Below are 19,164 nucleotides of genomic sequence, written 5' to 3' on the forward strand. Positions count from 1 at the left end.
CTCAAATTGTAAAAATTTGGAACTTTGGATAGGTGAATTGCAAAAATTGAAACTTTGGTGTTCAAATTGAAAAACGATGTCAACTTTAGGAGGGTAAATTGTAATTTTCCTAAATCAAAATTCTAATAAGACCCAAGCCGACTGAAGCAACCGGTATTGCACCACCGGCCTCGGAAAGTGGTTTTCGTCAAGATTAATCGTCGGACTAATGCCGATTCAGGTGTGTTTGTCGAATCAAACTTGCCATTATTTTACTTCTCATTCATCTCTTCTTTTAAATTTGTCAGTATATGATAAATTTTTTTAAAAAAAAAATACGAATAAAAATAAATAAGAGATAGAAAAAGAAAATTAAAGAAAGCTATTTATTAACTTAAAAAAAAAAAATTATGTGAAACAGGAAAGTCACAAGATATATGAGCCAAAGGACAAGTTAAATACACTGTGACGTACGTAGGCAAGCAAGCGTTGGAAAGGGGAAAGAAGAAAAAACAAAGACAGACAAAAGAGGAAGACAAATGATAAAGTGAGTCACAACAAATCACTGCTCATCAGAAAAAAGAAGTCACATTAAATTAGCAAAATAGGATAAGTTACAACTAACTTACGTACCTCGTCACATACATATGAAAATTAAAGGAAAAAATAAAAATAAAATAAAATAAGAAAATCTCTAGACTAGTGAATATAAAGGAAATCATTAGGAATTATGTCTCTTCAGCTCTCTTCTTTTAGTGGCAAACACTTCTTCATGTCTCATTATCCAAAACCGCTCTATTTCTTCTGGTTTCCGCCCTGGAATCCGACCCGCGATCAGAGCCCACCTGTACACGTTAATTTTAAAATCAATTAAAACAGAGATTTATATATATATATGGACATTCAAACAAAATCGCACCGAGCCAATAATGAGAAGCATAGGAATTAGAAAAATAAATAAATTCCTAAAAAAATTCGGAGCCCAAATGATGCACACATGCAACTCTTTGGTAATATCTGTCTCCATCGTCAGAATTCAGAATGGGACAGAGTTTGTTAAAAAAAAAAAAAAAAAAAAGTTATTTTTTCCTGGTGACAAAAGAAATGTTTTTTTTTTTTAAAAAAAAAAAGGGGTTTACCTGTCACCAACCAGCTTGTACATTCTATGGATGAGATCTTCTTCTTGTTCCGACATCTTAATGAACTCCCACTCTATACTGCTCACCTCTGCCAAAACGAGAGAGAGAGAGAGAAGCGTTAGATATTTAACTTTGAAATGAAAATGGGGAGGCGAGAAAATAAAATGAAGGAAAAAAAAAAAAAAAAAGATAAAAAGAAGGAACCCAGATTGAAATATGCAGCAGAAAAAGGAAGGGAATAAAATCCGTAAAGAAATTTAACCAAAAAAGAGAAGAAGCCGGACGGTATTTTAGTGCAACATAAATGGAAATGACAGAAAATTGAAGGAAAAAGAAGAGGAGGCAGAATGGGATTTGGTACAGAAAATGACAGGGAAAATTGAATGGAACTCACCCTCAGAGTAACAACTACTGGTCTTGGCTTGCTTTCTGCGACGCTTATCCATAGCTTTCAAGCAATGGAAAATGGGGAGAAAAAAGAGATGGAGAGATCGATAAACAGAGAGTGAGAGAGAGAGAAACCCCGGTGGAGTTCGTGGCGATTCTATAAGGGAGGGAAAAGATTTGGCATTTAAGAGTTTCCAAAAAGGGAATTTGAGAAACATAAATTATATGGGTTTTATTTTTTATTTTTTTGTTGTCCTTTAAAATGGCATTGTAAGAAGAGCTTGAATGAATGCTTGGGAACAAAGCAGCAAAGGAACGGCAGGTCCTACCAAACAAACAAAATAAAATTCCGTTGACCCGTAGTTGTCCCTCACCCCCTCACTAAATCTAATTCTACAAGGTCAAAGACTTCATCCGGGCACTCTCTTCTAAAAGACACTATTACCCTTTCATTAGACCAACAAAATTCCCATTTCCTAGGTGCAAAGTTGTGCTTTCCAGGTGTTAATAAGGTTTTCTTTTGGTCAAACTGAAACATATTTGTGCAACGTGGCAAGCATGCATCATGCATGCCTCCATTAATTGCCTTCTTGTGAGGGGCGCCCCATGTTAATTAACTTGATATTAATTAATAATTAATTTATACCCCTATTTTTAGTTGGTACTGGATATCATTAGTTTTGTGCTTTTTGGGGCGATTAGTTTATTTCAGTTAACACTGTTCCCACCAAATGCAAACCAAACTTAATGCACCTAAAAACATATCAACACCACCCCTTCTTCCCGGGAAATATCCCTTCTAGGGGCGGTCAATTGGACTTGGATTCTTCAAATTCTATGCTCGAATGTCATTGATTTTTTTACAAAAATTTGGGCCAATAAGGTGAGAGGAGAGTGTGGGTTAGGGAGACCGAGGGCTTCGCCCCCCCCCCCCCCCTTCATCTTTCATTTCGTATCCAAATTTTGTGAAATTGGGACAAAGAATTTCAGATGATTGCTGAATTTGGGATGAGATTATTATCAAAGCTTTTACATCTTTATTTCGTTATTTAGAAGTTAAAACTTACAAGTGACAGATACATAGATTAGTTGGCTTGCTACGGGAGATTAAGATCCTCTAAAATTAGTAAAATTTGGACGGCTTAAGAAAACGGTTGTAGAGTTTACTTACTTCGGGTAATCGAAAGTGCAAAACCCACTTTCTTGGAACAAGTGAGCTCACTTGTAATCCCATCTCTTTAAACTGCAATATTCAAATAATCTTTATCTTGTGATGAAAGAAACCAAATATAACATTGATAGCTATAATTCCTATACTTTTTAGGACGGTTATATGTTCTAAACTTATAATATCTACTTTGGAATAATTGACTATGTTTCTTAATGTGTTTAAGTGTTTTGATGAGTGTCTTTTGTTTTTTGCTTCAAAAAGTATTCTGATATAACATAAATGCGAAATTATTTTTATGTTTTGTAGCGTGAGTTTTTTGTCAATATTTTTGTCTTTTGAAAAAGAAAAAAAAAATGGTTTAAGAAATAGAGTCTTGGTTTCACCGGTAGATAGTGTTTTATGATAAGGTATTCCGGGTTTTTCGCTGTCATTTTTCCGCATTCTTGGCAATAGCAAAGTGAATTTTTTTTCTATTTATTTATTTTTTTTCTCGACGACAATATGTCAATATCTGTACTATTGTCTATAGTACTCTATGAGGTTGAAGGTGCATAGGGTACCATGCAGTTCCGCCTGCTTAAAGTAGATATCACTGAATCAAAATACGTGAGATTTGTTGTGAATCTTGTGATGGACTGCCACTAGTACAAGGATCCTTTCAAGTGAAATGAAAATGGATTTATATATATATATATATATAAGCCGCAAAAACCACTTAAAAGCCACTTTTTTGTTTGTTTATTTGTTTTGATCTCTTAATTTTTTATTTTTGTGTTAAAAAACATGTAAATGTAATTTAATCTCCAAACCATCAATCGTGTCAATATCTAACCTAATAATGACAAAAATACCCTTTTAGACTTGTGAACCAAAAAAAAAAAAAAGGAAAAATAATTATATAAATAAATAAATAAAAGAGAAGCTATAAAGTAATAAATAAATTAGAAACAAGAGTAGACATAAAAAATATATATATTTGAGGATGAGCAGAAGCAATATATTCCACAGCTTATTTTATAATGTGTAACAGGAGCATCATGTGTCGAGTAGCTAGCTACTTGGCTTAAGAGAATTTTGCTTAGGGAAGGAAGTCAAAGGGCTTTTCCAAAGTATATAAAGCCTCACAATTAAGGACAAAGTAAAGTTTAATAAAAAATTAGAAGGCAATGCAGGAAGAGATGAGTTTGGCGTATTGTTGCTCTCTCTTTTGTTTTACTTGGTGTTTGAGCTTGCTTGTTCAACTAAACTTACTGTGCAGACAATAGTTTGATCCAATACAGGCAGGAGCCATGGATTCTCGGATTCTGCAGCAACTAATTAATATCCAATATGGCTATGTCTGTGGGGCTCCTTTCATATTGACAAAAATTCATAAAGAAAATGCATGAGAGTGACCTCAAGAATATATGGTATATAAATACACTCTAGCTAGCTAGCTGCATGCTGTGTTGTTGGATCCATTGATGGGCTATCACATCAAAATTTTTTTACTAAAAGGCAATGCACAGGATTTGATTCTCTATAGTGGAGTGAGTCCAATGAAAAAGAATGTAAATTATGCTGAAGATGTAGGGTGTGCAAACTTCAAACTGCAGCAAAGAGAAAGGCAATTTGCTTTAAAAAGGTGAAAAGGGGGTTGTTCATTGAAGTTGATGAAAGCTTTATGCAGGGCTTTGTTGTTTGGAATGGACAATTCATAAGCTAACCAAATGCTAACATGTTTTTCTTTTTTTTTTCACTAAAAAGCTATAGAGATAGAGATGAGGTAGGGTTAAAGGGAGGAATGTTTGGTAGGACGTTTAGAAAAAGGTCAAAAGGAGAAAAGAGCCAAATCTCTTGTGTCTTATTCTTTTTGATCTTGATGTGGGCCTATTCCCTACAAAATTACTTGCATTGAATTTAAGTGTTTTTTAGTATACCAGAAATATTCTATATGCTTTTAGGCTTTTACCCTAAACAACCAACCGATTAGTTGGATTGGTCCAGTCCGTTTTATGTTTTATGTTTTGGTTCCCTTCTTCCTTTTCCCTGTTGTAATTAAAAAATAAAAAATAAAAATAGTAGTTGTCCAAAAAGAGAGATTCAAATCCATAAAATAGGCAGCTTTTACAAATTTTTAGCAACCACACTTTTTTTCTTTTCTTTTTTCTATTCTCTCAGTGTTCTTCCAACATATATTCAACTTACCTGCAATGTTCAATCTATTATTGATTTTGTATTTTGTATATTTTTTTTTTTTTAAAAAAAAAAAAATTAGGATTGAATTGAGCGTGCCACATCAAGCTCATATACTTGGAGAATGTAAAATAGCATTTCTCTTTTTCATTTGTTATTTTTATTCAAAAAAGTCAAACTCGTTTTTCAGCATTAACAAACAATTTTCTTTACTCACTCACAAAAAAAATCAAAACTCCTCTTACTTTTAAGTCATATCAACCACCTTTACATCATATCAATCCATTTCTTTTCCATTTTTCCTCTTAAAAACATTTGTCAAAAGCCTAAGTTAAAGGACTTGGGTCTACTTAGATACTATCTCCCCAACCCCCCGAGCCTCTTAAGACTTTCGTGTGAAATAAAACTTTTGAAATGAGTTTGTTCACACATCACACTTGCATTCTCTTTCCAATCCCACTTTTAGAACAATTAATAATAATAAAAGTTTTTGTAGTGTAACAAAAAATAAATGTTAAAGTAGCTACTCTGCCGGACATAAACAATAACTTGTAATAATCAAATTTAGTTGTTACTGAGTGTAAAATTATTTTTAGAAGTTCAATCCTCTTAAAGTGGTCGAAACCCTGGGATTCCAATAAATTGTTTTGGCGTCCACTTTTTGAGCTTTCCAGCCACTGAAGTTTGGAAGAAGAGACATAGATATTATTTGGCAAATGACACTGGAGGTTCCACTGCACTGTTCACATTTTTGAGGTAGAGGGCTGCATCAGATACGACTCATTGACGAGACTGGTTGCAGCAGAAACTAATGCTCGTTTGAAAAATTGCTAAGGGTAAAATTTATCTCTTGTCCTTCAGGTCAGAACACTAATTTGGTACGTGAGGTTCTCTGGGAGCTTTATTGTCATTCAACCTAAGCTGCCTTGTTGGATACCCCATCAAACCCAGCATTTTCCGTGTTGCTGCAGACAAAACCCAAATCGATGTCTAACGCCATATAGTACCGTGGAACGTTGGAAAGTCCAACGTCACTTGCATGCCAAACAAGGCATAGTTGTAATGGTGACAAACTCAATTTGAAATCATCCCATGCCACACCAGTATCTTAGGCAGGGCAGCTAATTAAGCTTTTATCCGTATCCTCAAACTTACCATTTACTCACATATTCTTCAATCGTGCCTCCCATTTCCTTCACAACTCTCACATTTATAGCGTGGTCCTTCAAGTGCGGAATTCCACAAAAGAATTGAGCAAAATAAAGAAATTTTCATCTATTCAGGGCCTCAGGCTGCATCATTGAGGTAAGATGCATGGATGATGAGGACCATAACTCATCTGCTGCAGGAAGAAAGCAACACATCAATGACATTCCAGTGTAAGTTTATTCGTTTTTTGGGCCATCCATCCTGAATATAGAAAGCACGTGTTGGTTTTTAAGGCATCTGCACAAATTTGTTCAGATTAATTTGAATAAAAATATATGTTCTGTTCTGAGGATGCTTAAGCATGGCCTTGTTGTCGATTTAAGAGGAACAGGATGTCCATACCAAAGTACCCATGGTAGATTAATCAACACAAGCGGCCAGCCGGCCAGTTGAAACTTTAGTCCTTTTTTTTTTTTTTTTTTTTGACATGTTCGCATAAGAGGGGGAGACGGATTCAAACTAGTGAACTTTGCTTTATTAGGCGTAGTCCCAGCCGATTGAGCTACTTCTTGGATACTTTAGCAGGCTTTCTTAACTACAGAAATTTGTTCCTTTTTTTTTTTTTTTCTTTTTTTTCCCTTTCTTCTAAGTAAATTGGAATAGGGTTACAAAGAATTAAAAATTGACAAATGAGTAAACTCCATGATAACAAACCCAAAATGAAAATACAATGCAAAAAATACAAACAGATAATAAGAAATGGGCCAAAAAATTACCTGGCCCTATGAATCTTGATCAAAAGACTAAGGAATGGCACCAACAAAGTAGTATATGAAGCAGGCCAAAACTTTGACCTGCTTGGAATCTACAACCACCATTGGGAGGAGGCTGCCACATTGGCACAAGAAGATAATAACCCATAATACACAACAGGTAAAAACAAAAACACCAAGCAAAAATCAGAAACACAACAAAAATCCCAAAGGCTGCTGACATCCGCGAAAGGGGATGGTGTCTGGACTGTGAGTGAAGGCCATGTGCCAGCGCGTGGAGGTCAGATGAAAGCATGGAGGTCAATGGGGAGCGAAGCGATTGAGGAAGGCGACATATTGGGTTTTGTAAAAACCAACAATATCGGGGCTGAGAGCGGCGGAGAGTGATTGGCGGACGGTGAAGAGGCTGAGATTGGTGGATTTGGGGAAGTCATGGGTGATGAGCTGAGGCTTTTGTAAGAAAAACAATGAAGAGAAATCAGTGGAAAACAAAAGTGAGAACCAGTGGAAAACGGGGAGAAAGGACGGGTACTTGGGAGGAGGAAGGAAGAGACAAAGCTAATCCAAATAATGTACTACATTTAAATTCAATCAACAAACTCTACAAGCTGCAAAAAAATACAAAGAAAAGCAGCACTTAGCGAACATCAGAAACAATCTGCAAATAAGCAAACTGAATCTTATGTAATGAACTTATATGTAATACTCTTTGTGCATTGGCATTGACGCAGCCATATGTTCTGTTGAAAAGGTATTTCCCAAGTAATTAACAATGGAATTCAAACTTCAATGAGATTTCTCTCAACGTTTTCAGATGGGCTAGGATGCATAGCTTGGACCTAAGGTGGTGTTTGCTAAATGGTAGGCGTAGATGCTGTAATTGACATAAATTGATATGAAAAAAAAGTAAGAATATTTGGTATAAAAAAAAGTGAAAAAATTGCATGAAAAAGTGAAAACGTTTTGTTTTATAGTAATTTTTTTATTTGAATAATAATAAATAGTGAATAATGTAATATAAAAAGTGAAAAAAAAATTCAAATGTTTTAATGTTGATTTTTTTGAAAAATAGTCACGAAGAGTAACGAGGGAAACCCCAACTCATTACCAAGCAAATCCCAACTCATTTACATCTTGACAAGTTCTCCAGAGAATGAACAGCAAATGGTGAGTGATGTGGAGGCTTTCATTGTGGTAAAAGAGATGCCACAATTAGGCAACAGAATACTCATAAAACAAAATTATTTTCACATTTATGTCATATCAAAACACTGTTTTAAACAAAAAAACAAAAAACACCCTTTAAAAGGCACCAACAAACAAAGCAAGAAGCTACAAAAATCTCTCATGTGGAGGGCCAGAAGCATCACCCATCGAAAAAGCACAAAAGATAACATTGATTAAAAACCACTACCTTGATTTACATATATGTCTATAGTGAAGAATCCAATTAGCCTCGAGAAGCGGTTGGACACCTACAAAGTAACAAATTTGAAATTTGGCTGCTTGTAGAATTATTGGGAGAGAGCACCTCAACTTTGTTGGAAGATGTACCAATGGCATAAGCAGATTCAGGTTCAACCGTCAAAAATGCTAGTGCCAGAGATGCATCTTACAATAAATGTCTCATCAACTGCAGACACCACGATGTCAGAGTATTGCATATCCTAAAAGAAAAAGAAAAACAAAAGTAGATAAAGAAGAGAGAATACGTATCACATTTGTTCACAGCCACACTGGCTTTGAGAGGTATTCTCCATGGCAAATACCACCACACCCAATGCCTAAACTGTGCTCATTGACAAAAGAAATTAAAATATTATACATCGCTCACTGGTTTCAATGAAGGGAAACTTCATGTAACCCCTTTATTATCAAGTTCTGCTGCCAAGTTGTTTTTTTTTTTTTTTAATGATGACTTCAAGGCAAGGCAAAAACACTTCGTGTACCCACTCCCCTATTGGATAACATCGAACCCATGTAAAGCGCTCCCTTCACACAAATCGAATAATACTCCGACTTCATCGGTAGGCTGGCTCCAAGAAATTGTTTGCACTCAAAGGAGTTCGAACCTTAGATTTGATGGGAATACTACTAAGACCAAGGCCCTTACCACTTGAGGTGTGAAAATATAAAAACAAATCAAATGAATAGTGTAAGACATCATCTGTATATCACACACATGGTGGCCTTAACATTTTTGACATTCCAATCTGTATGTCGTCTCACTAACTTTACTTAGAATCTTACAGTCCAGCATCTCATCACATGCTTAATGATCAAGCAACTACACTTGATCATAATGCATCCTGTCAAAGACAGTGAGAGTGCTTCCTACTTCCTAATTCTCAGTACTATAACTAAAACAAGGTAACTGCTATCAAAGAACAATCACAAATTCACATTAAAATGTTTACAATTAGTTGTGATGTTTCTGGTTACTGGTAATAACACTCTCACCATGGCCTTCCTTTCCCTCCAAGCCGACGGGCTAACTCAAAATCCTTTTTCACTGCAAAGCAAATGAAACAGTTACAAATATTTTGAATGCAAGAAAGAAAGGCTGAAACTTTGCTGTGAACAATCATATTTGGCATGCCACTACATGGATTACATGACATGTTGGATACTGGCATTAGCTTTAATGCATGGCTAGTCCAACAAGTCCATGAGAACATCAACAGCATCGTAGCCCAAGACTCCCCAATTTTCATCCATTTACTTCTTGTTTCCATAAGCATAAGAGAAGTGCTACACATTCCAAATTTTTCTCCAAAAAGTTAGTTTCTAAATGATGTGTCACCATCTCATGAGATTTATTATTTTTGAAAATGTGTCACCAACTCATGAGATTGTGACACATCATTTGGAAACCAACTTTTGGGAAAAAAAATTTGGGATGTGTAGTATTATCCTAAGCATAATGGTATAAGAAGAATATTTGATTTGAAGTAGCATCTAGATTTTGCTCAGTGATAACAACAAAATTTTTAGGCAGAAGCCAATGATTTAAGCTTTTGGACATTCATGCCTCAGAATTTAGAGAAAGCTTTAAATAGAAAAAGTACAAAAATATTACAAGGGGAAGTAGCCTCTGATCTTTCAGAATATCTTGTAATATTCGGTTTACTGTTTCTGTGAGAAAAGAGCATTTTACTTGACCAATTTGGAATAGATGTCTTCTCCAATCCTTTAAACGGAATGGAAGTTTAATCAACATAAGACATACTACGATGAACATCTAACATTTGGAAAATTACTTTCCAGCACGAGATTAATGAAAGGTATAACGTTCAACCTAGCATAATCTACACAAATTTCTTGTTATTATTCCAAATTATGCAGAACTGTTTGAAAAGCATTACACTACAACCAGTCTAGCCAAGCCAAAAGAACAAGGATTTGCAGAAAAATAACTAAAAATATGTAGAACTTGGAGTCATAAACTTAAGTTATGTTCTTCTGAGGTACGCAACAACCAATGGTTTAAAAGTGATCTGAATTTTGCAAAATACATTTCATTAGGGAAAAAGAAGAAGGTATCTTTCATGTTTACGTGTGTTATTAACTAAAGATTCATCCATGACTTATATATTAAAAAAAATGTCTCCATTTTAACTTACTCAGAGTTACACGCCTCGCATGAATTGCACATAGATTTCCATCTTCAAATAGATGGACCAAAAAATCCTCTGCTGCCTACAGATATGAAAAACCCATAAGAGTTTATTGTACTAATGATTGTAACAAGTCAGAACAGCACTGTTTTTCTTATCTAATTGAAATTTTGAACCAAAATACAAAAGTAGATACCACAATTTGCCTTATCAGAAGTAATCAATGTTACCAAGAGAGAGTCTCTATGCAGTTTTCATTGTCCACATTCAGCAGCTTTTATCTCAAATCTTAGGGGTCAGAAGCAGATAATCAAAAATGCTTTTCACTTCCATTATATCTAGAGCCAAAGAAGCTACGCCACAAAACTTCCATTCCATGTTAATCTATGAGTTCAAATAAGTAAAATGGTGCATCAAGATATCCATCAGCAAAATGCCCATGGCATTTGAAAGGAGCCTAGAAAAAGTTGAGAGTCAAGTTCAATTATTGTACACGTAGAATCATCTTAGCTAGGAGCAGTCATAACCAATGGGATTCAGTGATAGCACCAGAGTAGGTTTTGGTGCAACATAACTAAAAGGAATGAGGGAGAAAGCTTCAAGAAAAGATGTATACCAGCGATAATGATATTCCTGCAAGTAAACCTAAGTAATTTGGTGATTAGGCTTTATCCGCTGGAATCCAGGACATACTAATTCTGGGGCTTCTGTTCTCCTCCGGGAAGGGGTTTTCACAATGTGAAAACTCTGAAACACCCCTCTTAAGATGATATGGGAATTAAGTAGAACATGTGAAAACATGCATATAATGGTGCTTAACAAAGTACTATAGATGGTTATCAAAATTAGTTTTCAGATGCAAGAAAATGAAGAAATGCCTAAAATAGGATAGTTGTGGCACATGTAATCAAAGCATAAAAGCAACCAAAATCCAGATTGCTTCCACATCATACTGACGAAGCAAGTGTTGCACCACACAGGTCTCTCAATAGTATAACTTAAATCCATCCACAAAAATCTAAATGCAGGGTGCGTGAGCTGGGATTAGGATACGATAATGATTGTCAATTTAAAATTATCAGCACAAGGAAGCATGTTGAGGCACTGATAGTATAACGTTTGATATTGTTAACACCATTGGATGATCAATTAACCTTTTTTAGGAAAATCACTTTCATCAAAAATAATGCGAACCACAGGTTATTGTTATTATATAGTATTTGTGATTTCCAACTGTTACTAATCAACAATATGCTAGTTATCTTTTACAATTATCATCAGAAGTACTATTTATGTCAATATACAAAAAGCATTTGGGGCTAGTTACATTGATCCTGTTTGCTCATACCAACAAGTCTTATTTGTAAATTTCCAGTCTGAATCGGTCCTTACTTTTGAACTTATATGATACTCAAAAACACAAATTGGGCTGCTCTCTCACAACAAGGAAATAAAACATAAGCACAGTACCACGTCATAAGTACTTGGCAAATAAAACATATATGAAAGAGAGGAACAGACTGGTGTTTTTCACAATACTAATTCAACAATCAACACCATCTATGACAAATATCTTACTCTCAAGCATATCATGTTCAAAATGATAATACATTAGAATCTTTCACATGCAAAGAATTCAAATATGCTTAGGATTAGGCCAAAAATATAATTATTTTAGCCTATCAAGAATGAATTAAACCGACATTTGGGAAGACCAGAATTTGATATAAAGCAGGAATATGTGCTTCAAAATTAACCAAGAAATGGCATCCACGTGATCATTCCCAAGACATGCAGGTCGATAATAAACTAGCTATATGCACTTTGAAATCTATAAAAAAGCATTAACATAGCCATTCCCTAGCCATGCAGGCAAGCAACCAGGCTCACTCACTAATAAACAAGAAAAAAAAACTTCTTAACTACATAAGAAGAAAGTTATGTACCTCCTGCAGTGCTACTAACGCTTCAGGTGTCCAACGATTAACATCATGAGAGAATTGAAAGGTTATTTGTTTTACCTGCAACAAAAGACAAGGATTGAGTGCATATGTCTTCAAACTTCGCTACCATATGTACTAAAGTTAGTGGATGCATTCCATTGAGCTTACTGCATGAATATTAATTTATAAGACCAGCAAAAGGCAAAACTCTACCCCAAATTGATCACAGAGATTTAAATCGATGCACTTGGATTCTATAGTGCCGAGTAATGTATTTACCAACAGTTACATAGGTCTTTTTTGTTTTCTTTTTAAGTAGTTTTATGGAGAAGGATAGATCATCAATCAGGAAAAGTGATGATCTAATTCAAGTTGGACGGGAGAAAAGAGGAAGAAGGATGCCTAAAAGTAGTGACACTCGTTACAATTTAAATGGGATTAAGGCTTATTTGGGTGTATTTGAGTAGTTCTTTTGACAGTTACAAGGGCTCACACACATCACCTTATAGGCGATGCATCATTTATCTCACTTATCATTAAATATAGCAAGAAGGATATTGTAACTGTATTTCTAAATGTACATTCGAATGCAAATCATACTTATGTCTGTTCCTCTGAGCGCATGTCCATGTCAGTGGGGACATGTGCATGTTCATGTATATTAGTGAGCTAATGAACTCACCACTCTAATAAAAGGAGCAGCTGGAATGAGCAGCTTCCAAGTCTTTTGGAAATGACGAATCTCACGAAGAGCCACTGTTCCTGGCCTGTATCGTCGCTTCTTTTTCTGGCTCTGTGTTCCCGGAGCTATAAAATAATCAAATAATCAAATCTTTGAGCACCACATGTCACTACTAATTCCATCATCATCATTAAACAAGTTGGAGAAATAAGTCAATAAATGGATTAAACAAAAAACTTACTTCGCGGAGAACCTCTTTCAGTTCTGTTTGAGCTTCCACCAGGAGGCTTCAACGTATCAAAAATAAGATAATATAAGAAAGAAAATAATCACATTTGATAGTTTTTTCACCAAAACAAAATCACAATAACCATACTCAGAGTAAGAAATAAATCAACACTTTACAAATGCAAGTCACCAAGAGCTGTAAAAAATGCTCAGAAGCCTCACTCTACTCCGTTTCTATTTGGCACTGCCGCCCCCCTCCCCCCCTCGTTTTAGTCTCATCCTTTCATTCAATAGCACAAAGCATGAGATTTGAAACTCGAGCTCTATTAATTCCCTAATAGGTAGGAAGAGGAAAATATGAATATATGCCAATCTAGACTCTGCTTGGTTACTAAGGAAAATATAGGTAGACACTAAAAGAAATTTTCAAATCAAATATAGGATCTAGGCAGCTAAAACTTCCGCAAATATAACCCCTCAGCTGAACTAAAAGGAACATTTCACTTCTTGCCAGCCAGAAGAACAGTAACCAAACAGTACAAAGGAAAAAATAGAACAAATTATGGCAGAGAGAGGAGAGGAGAGAGTAATTTACAGTATTCGGACCAGGCGATGCTGATGAGGGCATTCCAGAACCTGCGATTTCAAAGAGCCAAAAAGAGATTTAAAAAAAAAATTAAAACCCTAACAAATAGATACACATACAGATAAGAACAGAGAGAAAGAGAAATAGAGAGAGAGGACCTGATTTTCTTGGGCGCCCTCTCTTACTCGCTTTCTTACTAGCTGAATGTTTGATTCTCGCCATTCGATTACGCAATGGCGAGCAGTGAGTTCAACTCTCTCTCTCTCGATTTTTCTTTTTCAGTTTCCAGAGTCTATAGTTTTGGCTTGGCTTGCTTTCTGCGACGCTTATCCATAGCAAAGTAAGATAAAATTGGCCTTAGAATATAGTGACTATAAAGAATGGGAGAAATCTGAGAAAGCAAACTTACAGAAGGCAGCGTGCGGTGGTTGGGGATGTTGGCGTTCGTCGGCGGCTTGGCTCGTCGGGGTACGGTGATGGTGGGCGGCGACGCAAGATTTGGAATCCCAGAAATGCTGGTTGTTCCGCTTCGCAGAGAGAGAGGGATGTGCGTGTGGGAGAGAACAAAGGCTATCCACCTCCGTTGCGTCGCTGGCAGTGAGTGGTTGTTGACGGTGGAGAACTGTGGCTGAGAGAAATGGGGCCAGTCGCCAAGAAGAGGTTTCGAAAATGTTTTGAGCGGGCTCTGAAATGTTTTTGACGCTCAAATGTTTTGAATTTCTTTTTTTCTTTTTTTTTTTAAGTGAAAATTTCAAAATTCAAAATTGGTCTAACCAATTTTCAAAATATTATAAAAATGTTTCGATAGTTCTAAGCTTCAATGTATATAGAAAGATAATAAATTTTCAAAAAAAAAAGAAAGATAATAAATAAGTTCCCTCGGTTTTTTTCTTCTTTTTTTTTTGACAAAAATTGTCAAATAACAAATACGTGTTGTGGGTGATAGGTGTCATAATTTAATTAGTGCTCAAGTCACATTTAACAATTTCCATAAAAAGTTTAGATGGAAGTTTGGTGCATGACCTATTTGTTATTGTTACTGTGTTACACATCATAAGAAGCTCTCCTGAGCATTTTCAGCCTATGATTTTTCTTAAGTTTAGGGAATTAAACTATTTTTTACTTCTCTATCTACAAACGCTTCACAATAATTTTTCTTTATATTTTCCTCATACCAATTAAATATTATTCTTTTACTTTTCTTTATTTCTCTACTTTTTTAATGATTCTCTTAACTAACGGACCAACAGCTATTTTGTTAATTTCATTCTCTGATTTTTTTTTTTTAATAAACCAATAGCTATAATTTATTTTTAATGAACCAATCGCTATAATTTTTTTTAATTAACCAATGGCTATATTTGTTAATGAACCAACAGCTAACTTTTTTTAAAAAAAAATTTATGGCTGGTTTTTTTGACCGTTGGCATGGTATGGAAGTGTTTCTATGGCAGTCTTTTGTTGTTGATTTTGGACCGTTGGCTGGCAGAGTTTTATAGCAAACAGATATATAAATATTTTTTTCAACGGCTACCACTATATATGTATATCTATCTTATTGTTGGTAGTTTAACATATGGCCATCATTTCTAATTTCCATATATTTAAACCCAAATATCTCTTTCATTCATTTTTTGCTTTTTTTCTATGAATCATATTTTTAAACTTGATGACCTTTTATATGACTCTTCTAATGATGAGTTATAAATAATTTCAACAATTGTTATGGCAAAAGCAATTTGATAGGGAAAGAGGATCACTAACACTGGGACCGTTATCACGGTGGGCATGCATGGTTTGAGTCTCATGTACAACAATTAATTGACGTAGGCCTTCCTTTGCTTCTAGTATAACCCGGTTGGGGTGGTTAAAGTCTTCTCCGTCCGCATGCCCCCCACACGGACTTGGATCTTGAAATGGAGAGGAACAAGTTAGTTGTTTTTATGAGGCAATTTTGTCATTTCTAAGCTTTCTATTTTTTATTTGGACAAAATTGCCCTCTTAAAACAACTAAATTGATCTCATCCATTTCCATTTCATTTGAAATGGAAAGAATCCTTCACCCCCCCCCCCCTCCCCCCAACACACACACACACACACGTCCTCTTTGAATGGACATTCCCATAATATATGTTGTACCGTTTCTCTTTGTCTTCCGGATCCACAAATGAGGCACAACTCGTTTGTGTCTTAAAATATTGATTTTTAGTGTCACATTATCTTAAGGATACAAATTTTGACGTAGCGGAAGACTAAGGTAACTAATCAAAGAGCAGCGTCTTTGATTCTGCAAGGAGAAGCGTCTTCGTCTTCTACCCAAAAGATAAAACAAGCCCGCAGGCTAAGAAAAAAATAAAACTCCGCAGAGTATTTGAGAGAGAATTCTCTGATTTGATTATAATTCAATTGATTGAGTTTTACATAATAGGCAAGCCTATTTATAGAAGATAAATACTTGTAGAGAAAGTAAACCTACTTCTAGTAGAGAAAGTAAATCTAATCCTAATAGAGAAAGTAAATCTAATCCTAGTAGGAAAGTAAACATAATCCTATAGTAGTAGTAAACCTAATCCTAATAAGGAAAGGAAATAAAGTCCTAATAAAATAAAATAAAATCCTAATATAAAATTGACAATCAGCGGGAATCGTGGCAATCTTTCATTTTGTACTTCCATTGTTTGAGAATAGCTAAAATTCTGATCAAGCGGCGCTGCTCCAATATTATTTTTGATATTTTCTTTATTTTCGTTTTTACTAAAAATAAAGATAAATATCGTCATACATCAAATTTCCTCCAAATTGATGTGGAATAAATTTTCTTCAACCTATTTTAGTAAGTGACAAGTGTTATTCAATATCTTTGAATTTCTGCAAAAATTAATGTTGAGTTTCTAAGTTAGTAGAATGACAATAAATGACTGTTAAGAATTTTTTTTTTTTTTTTTCTATTCAAATGACTGTTAAGAATATAAAGAGCGTGTTTGAGAAATATAACTTTTAAGTCAAAATGTGTTTTTTGGTAAAAGATTTAAAATTGTCAAAAGTGCATTTTAGGGTTTGTTTGGGATTGCATTTGAAGGCCTAAAAGTGCTTTTAACACTCAAAAAGTCCGTTTGAAGAAAAAAAATATTCGTTTGATAAAAGAATTAAAAGCACATTTAAAGGTCCAAAAAAGCCTAAAAATAATCAAAATGCACTTTTTTTACGCTTTTGCCCAAAAGTTCTTTTTGACTTAAAAACTCTATTTTTCAAATGCAATCTCAAACAGGCTCTTAGTCATTTATAGGATTTTTGGACCATTAAAAGCGTTTTTTTTTTTACCAAACGGACACTTTTTTTCTTCAAATTAATTTTTTAAGTGTTAAACACACTTTTAAGTCTCTCAAGCACACACCCAAGCATACCCAAAAAAAAGAGAAAACATGTGAGATATGATACTTGGCACTTATTGGAGTAGGTTGGAGGAAATTTATTCAAAAGAAATTATTGTCCTTATCTTAATTGTATAACATTATACTAAATAGTATTTCTCTTAATTTATTTATATTTTAGTATAAGGCAAAATTGTAAATATGCCATACATAATCAAGTAAAAGTGGGATGATGAATTCTAACATATATATATAATAATGTGTCATGCTCCTAAAAACTCCCTTATTATATATATATATATATATATATAATGAGGGAGTTTTTAGGAGGATGACACATTATTGCGATAAGTGGAGTTTAATTATTCAGACAAGTGTCATTATGAAAGGTTAAACATGCATTTAAGTTGGTTAAATATGTTGAAATGTTGTGCGTTTACTTATTTTCTGAAAGCAACGTTTCATATAACACTCTTTTTTTAAAAAAAAAAAAGAAAAAAGAATTGAATCATATTATAAATGGATCATTGACAAAGCAATTGCTCTGCCAATAAAATGTCTCTAATACAAGGAGGTCCCTCATCCAACCATACACTATCTGTGGCCTGCTGAATAGCCAGTTTTGCTAAATTATGCGCCACCTTATTCGCCTCACGATGCACATGTTCTACCTTCCATTTTGAATAATCACTAAGACTAGTCTTTACATCATCTATTAGGTGACCAATCAAACTATAATTTTGGCACACGTCTTGGATGGCGTTAGTTATCTGCTTTGCATCCCCTTCCAAAATCAGATGTCACACCCCTTGTTCATGGCCAGCAATAACCCCAAAATAAGCAGCCATAGCCTCAGCAGCTGATGTGTGCAGTGAGCCAGCCCGCACAATGCTCTTTGCCACTAAGACTTTACCTTCATGATCTCTCAGAATAATCCCAAAGCCCATTCTTCCACCCTTCCTGTCCAAGGTTGCATCAACGTTCACTTTTACCCACCCTTTATCCGGTTTAGTCCACCTCAATTGGCTTCCGGTCCGTTCGCTGCTTATAAGGTCGTCAATTCCATTGGCTTTCTCGTATTCTTGCACTGCCAGCTCCGCTTCACGTGCTATTTGGTTTGGGTGGACGAAGCTTCCATTATAGATCCAGCCATTTCTTCTCAGCCAAATCCTTCTCGATATTTCTGAGAATAGCCGAAAATTCTCCCCACCCCCCATGTCCAGTACAGCTCCTGCAACGTGGTAGAAATCTGAAACAGAGAATGAACATTTCTGGAAAAACTTTCGACTCACTCCCCAAACATCCCGAGCCGCCGCACAGTCCCAAAGGACGTGGAAAGTGTTTTCAATCTTTGACTTGCAAATGGGGCACAGTGACTCCTCAATCACCTTCTTCTTCATTCAATTTTCTTTTGTCGGTAGTAGGTTTTTACATGCTCTCCACATAAAATTTTTCACGACATTAGGAGAGTGCAAATCCCATATACTTTTCCATATAGTATTTTGCCCTCTTCGAATGGAACTTTCCGGTAGGTTGCTGCTTTCTTGCTCCTTCAACATGTGATAAGCACTTTTTACCAAGAACGCTCCGTTCTTCGTTCCTCGCCACACCAATGTATCCGACTGGGTCGTGAAGCTAATCGGAATGGAGGTAATGGCCACCCGATCCTCTTCATTAAAAATTGCCCCGATGAGCGTTGAGTTCCATTCCTTCCTATCTTGGTCAATCAACTTTTCCACCTTTGCTGCTTCATTAAGAATCTTTGGAGGAGATGTGACCATGTAAGTAGATGGAGTATTGAGCCATTTATCACCCCAGATTCTGACTGTAGATCCAGCCCCTATCCGCCACAACAAACCTTCACTAATCACCTTGCTAGCTCCTTGGAAACTCCTCCACGTGAAGGAGGGTTTAGATAATTAGATCCCAATTGTGCCTCCAAAATTGTGCCATTTGGATAATAT

At 35.3% G+C, this 19,164-nt stretch overlaps 2 protein-coding genes across 3 annotated transcripts; both read right to left on the reverse strand.

Annotated features, from left to right (window-relative positions):
* Window positions 1–553: 553 nt before the first annotated feature.
* Window positions 554–1,731, reverse strand: LOC132188321 (transcription factor CPC). Its single transcript, XM_059602744.2, has 3 exons — window positions 1,513–1,731; window positions 1,119–1,206; window positions 554–824 (listed from the first exon to the last, which is right to left on the reverse strand). Exons 1-3 carry the CDS (start codon window positions 1,721–1,723, stop codon window positions 701–703), a joined length of 423 nt encoding a protein of 140 aa, XP_059458727.1. The 5' UTR covers window positions 1,724–1,731; the 3' UTR covers window positions 554–700.
* A 7,186-nt stretch (window positions 1,732–8,917) lies between these two features.
* HTR12 (Histone superfamily protein) lies at window positions 8,918–14,520 on the reverse strand. 2 transcript variants are annotated; one of them, XM_059601893.2, is made up of 8 exons: window positions 14,239–14,520; window positions 13,988–14,146; window positions 13,839–13,879; window positions 13,257–13,302; window positions 13,016–13,140; window positions 12,337–12,411; window positions 10,397–10,472; window positions 8,918–9,285 (listed from the first exon to the last, which is right to left on the reverse strand). In XM_059601893.2, exons 2-8 carry the CDS (start codon window positions 14,049–14,051, stop codon window positions 9,230–9,232), a joined length of 483 nt encoding a protein of 160 aa, XP_059457876.1. In that variant the 5' UTR covers window positions 14,052–14,146; window positions 14,239–14,520; the 3' UTR covers window positions 8,918–9,229. The 2 variants fall into 2 exon arrangements, with proteins under 2 accessions (XP_059457876.1, XP_059457877.1); XM_059601894.2 differs by having other exon boundaries at window positions 13,988–14,154.
* Between the last annotated feature and the right edge of the window lie 4,644 nt (window positions 14,521–19,164).

Source organism: Corylus avellana, chromosome 6, assembly GCF_965113065.1.
Source record: "Corylus avellana chromosome 6, dhCorAvel1.hap1.2, whole genome shotgun sequence".
Classification (NCBI taxonomy): domain Eukaryota; kingdom Viridiplantae; phylum Streptophyta; class Magnoliopsida; order Fagales; family Betulaceae; genus Corylus; species Corylus avellana.

What these genes read in the sequence shown, in the direction of transcription:
- LOC132188321 (XM_059602744.2), bottom strand. Translation starts at nt 1,723, where the DNA reads ATGTTTCTCAAATTCCCTTTTTGGAAACTCTTAAATGCCAAATCTTTT. An exon ending in CAGTAGTTGTTACTCTGAGG is followed by an intron (nt 1,207 to 1,512) that starts GTGAGTTCCATT and finishes TCGTTTTGGCAG; the next exon opens with AGGTGAGCAGTATAGAGTGG. An exon ending in TACAAGCTGGTTGGTGACAG is followed by an intron (nt 825 to 1,118) that starts GTAAACCCCTTT and finishes TAACGTGTACAG; the next exon opens with GTGGGCTCTGATCGCGGGTC.
- HTR12 (XM_059601893.2), bottom strand. Translation starts at nt 14,051, where the DNA reads ATGGCGAGAATCAAACATTCAGCTAGTAAGAAAGCGAGTAAGAGAGGG. An exon ending in CGTTAGTAGCACTGCAGGAG is followed by an intron (nt 10,473 to 12,336) that starts GTACATAACTTT and finishes TCATATCTGTAG; the next exon opens with GCAGCAGAGGATTTTTTGGT. An exon ending in TGCGAGGCGTGTAACTCTGA is followed by an intron (nt 9,286 to 10,396) that starts GTAAGTTAAAAT and finishes TTTGCTTTGCAG; the next exon opens with TGAAAAAGGATTTTGAGTTA.